Source organism: Tupaia chinensis, unplaced genomic scaffold, assembly GCF_000334495.1.
Source record: "Tupaia chinensis unplaced genomic scaffold, TupChi_1.0 Scaffold000037_4, whole genome shotgun sequence".
Classification (NCBI taxonomy): Eukaryota; Metazoa; Chordata; class Mammalia; order Scandentia; family Tupaiidae; genus Tupaia; species Tupaia belangeri.
The window spans coordinates 183,906-187,365 of record NW_006159487.1 but is presented as its reverse complement, the minus strand read 5'-3'; the positions used below and the strand labels follow the sequence as shown (position 1 = coordinate 187,365).

The 3,460-nt window shown below is 64.0% G+C and overlaps 1 protein-coding gene across 1 annotated transcript in view; it reads left to right on the top strand.

Annotated features, from left to right (window-relative positions):
- The window catches only part of SIAE (sialic acid acetylesterase), a 28,035-nt gene that overhangs the window by 15,007 nt on the left and 9,568 nt on the right, over positions 1-3,460 (top strand). The window contains 2 exon segments of the mRNA XM_027772679.1: positions 2,332-2,509; positions 3,043-3,152. Of these exon segments, the coding sequence (XP_027628480.1) occupies positions 2,332-2,509; positions 3,043-3,152 (288 nt within the window).

Genomic DNA, 3,460 nt, shown 5'->3' with positions numbered 1-3,460 from the left:
TCCTGGTCCGTGTCCTGCCCCGTGTGCTCTCCTGGTCCGCGTCCTGCCCCGTGTGCTCTGCTGGTCCGTGTCCTGCCCCGTGTGCTTTCCTGGTCCGTGTCCTGCCCCGTGTGCTCTCCTGGTCCGTGTCCTGCCCCGTGTGCTCTTCTGGTCCGTGTCCTGCCCCGTGTGCTCTGCTGGTCCGTGTCCTGCCCTGTGTGCTCTGCTGGTCCATGTCCTGTCCCGTGTAAGTCTGGACATCATGGCCGGCCGCGTGGTGGCGTGTGCTGGGACGGAGGTGGAGACAGAGTCCACCTGGGAAGTGGGGAGTTGGGTGTTAGGCTGGGCTTGCAGCTCAGAGAGGCTGTGGATGTCTCAGCTGAGGTGGGCGGTGCCCGCAGCACCCCGAGGCAGGTGGTGCCCACGTTGGTGGGAAAGCACTAGTTAGGCCTCTCCCACATTCAGAATCTCTGGCTCAGCTCTGTGCTCACAGCTCTGACAGCAGCTGGCAAGGCTCTGGCTTTAAGGACTCATATGTTAGAATGGACCCACCCGGAAGACCCAGGACATTCCCTCTGTCTGAAGGGCCTCAGCGCCAGCCAGGTCTGGAGTCCCTTTAGCCATGCATAATGCTGAATTCACATTCCAGGGCGACAGAGGGTCCGTGTCCTGCCCCGTGTGCTCTGCTGGTCCACGTCCTGCCCCGTGTGCTTTCCTGGTCCGTGTCCTGACGTCCTGCCCCGTGTGCTTTCCTGGTCTGTGTCCTGCCCCATGTGCTCTCCTGGTCCGTGTCCTGCCCCATGTGCTCTGCTGATCCACGTCCTGCCCCATGTGCTCTGCTGATCCACGTCCTGCCCCGTGTGCTTTCCTGGTCCGTGTCCTGCCCCGTGTGCTCTCCTGGTCCGTGTCCTGCCCTGTGTGCTCTCCTGGTCCACTGTGACCACTGTCCCGTGTGCCCGTCTGTGCTCAGACACCCTGAAGTGACGCATGGTGGTGCTCCCTGTCCCTGTGTGTCCTTACATATGTGCCAGCTGTTAACTGAACTTCCGTCTCTCCTTCAAAGCTTCCCCACCTCTCTCCTTCCCTCCCGTTTATTTCATGCTGGCCACCCACAGCTGTCGGCCCCAGCCGGCATGTCCCCGACCCGTCCCTGTCCTGGACGGTGGGCTGCAGAGGTCTCTCTCCAGCAGCAGAGCAGGGCCTGGAGCCAGGCGGAGTGGTGTGGAGTGGTGTGGAGGCTCACAGAAGCACGGGGACAGAGGTGGGCTTTGTCATTTGACGTTTTCTCAGGAGTTGGGAACCTTGGACACTTGCTTACACCCCTTGAAGCACTTTCCGTATTCCACGTGCATCTCATTCAGCTGGTACTTGCCGAATCTGTCAGCCGTGAACCCACGAGGAGGCGTGCTTCCCTCTCGCCCAGCCATCCGAGGCACAGAGGGTGTTGACGGTTCTGAGCTGTGGGGGCACCCCTGCACGTTTGCTCGTGTGTGTGGACCCCAAGTCCCCCTCGTGGACTGTCGGCTCTCAGGTGGCCGGGACATGTTGAGCCTGGAGCTGCTGGTACCGAGGCCGGGCCCACACGGGGTCAGCGGTTGCGTGGTGGCGCCAGGGGGAACGGAGCCCCTGGCTGTGCGCACACTCGCTGTGTGCCTCTTCCTGGGCTGCTCTCCAACATGGCCGTCGCTCCCTCTGGCCTGCCTTGGCTGCTGGGAGGCTGGGCAGACGACGTGGTCAGGAGTTGAGACTGGGGCACGTGAGGCCACAGCAGCAGGACAGAGTGGCCACTTGAGGGCTCCAGGCCAGCACTGGTCTCTGCTGCCCTCCCTCCAGCCTCCCCTGCCTTCTCCCCCACGGAGCTGACCTCGGAGGGGAGAGGGGAGTGTGGGCCGTGGCCTGCCTGCATTTTACGTGCTGCGGAGGACCCAGATCCCCAGATTGTGAGGACCCCGTGGTGATGGGGCAGCACGGGGAAGCCCAGGGGCCTGCTGGGAGTTGGAGCTCCTCCGTGGTATGTGTGGATGACCTGCACTCACGTGGGAGCCGAGGGGTCGCCACTGGCCTGTGTCCGGGCCGAACACCTTTCCTTAGAATGAGACCGCGCCCTGAGCGCACTAGAGAATAGCAGAGGGCAGCTAAGGCGAGGACCCCCCTGGGACAGGCCCTCCCCAGGGAAGGTCTGTGGGGCAGAGGACCAGAGCAGAGCGTGCTGGGTCTTCCCTCCGCCTGCCCTCACGCTGCTGCTGCTGCTGCTGCTGCGACGACTACGGGCGGCCTGTGCATGTCTCAGCCCACCCCGGGGCTGTGGCGTGTGGCGTCTGCATCTTCCCTGACCCTCTGTCTCTCTGACAGAGAACTTGGGCCACGGCTCCTTCACGTACATGTCGGCTGTGTGCTGGCTCTTTGGGCGCCACCTGTTTGACACCCTGCGCTACCCCATTGGGCTGGTCGCCTCCAGCTGGGGCGGAACCCCCATCGAAGCCTGGTCTTCGGAGAGGTCCCTGGAGGCCTGCGGGGTCCCCAGGCGGGGGTAAGACTGCAGCGTGGGGGTGGGGCTGTGTGGCAGCTGGGTGAGTGAGGTGCCTGCGCCCACAGACCTGCCGATTACTCCGGGTAATCTGGGGGAAGAGGGTTCTCGCTCTCGGGCTGGTCTGAGTGAAGGCTCGCGGTGGGGAAGAGGACCCTGACCTGGAGGCAGCCCTGCATGTCCGGACAGGAGGGCTAGTTCTGAAGTGCGAGGTGGTGTGGCATTCCTTGGACACGGCCGCGTATCTACCCTGGGAACTGGGTTAAAGAGATGAGTGAGTGAGGCACCAAACGCCCCGCCCTGCCCCGCCCTGCAGCCCTACCTGAGCACAGAAGCTGACCTCTGCTCCCTGGGAGGCCTGGGAGGGAATTGGGTCCCCGTGTGTTCTCAGTGAGACTGCGGGTCAATCAGTGCTGTGCTCCTTTTCAGAAGTTCTTCGCCAGTGCAGGCAGGTGAAGCTGCCCGCAGTCTTGCTGTGAGCCGCGCCTGGCTCCGTGCCTGGCTCCCTGGCCACGTGTGCGTCCCATCCATTTCAGGTCTGGCCGGGATGGCTCTGCCGCTGGCCCCTGGGAGCACTCCGTCCTCTGGAATGCCATGGTCCGCCCGCTGTGCAACATGACCCTGAAAGGGGTGCTGTGGTACCAGGGTGAGCGTCCTGCTGGGCTCCCGTTGCCTGGGCTCTGCTGGGACAGACCAGCACCCAGTGGCCTGAGCATCTGTCGCATGCCGGGTTCTGTGCAGCTGGCTGCTGGGCAGAGGGTGGGCTCCATCGAGTGTGTCGGCCCATTTCCGCAGGGCCGCTTGTCTGGGCCCCTGCTTCTCAGGTGACCACCTCCTGGGCGAGCTGGCTGAGCTTCGTTGGTCATTTACAGACCCTCAGGCTCTGGGAACACCAGGGGCAGGCCCCCATCCCCAGTGGGAGGCTGCCTCCTCGGGGCGTGGCAGGGGGAGCAC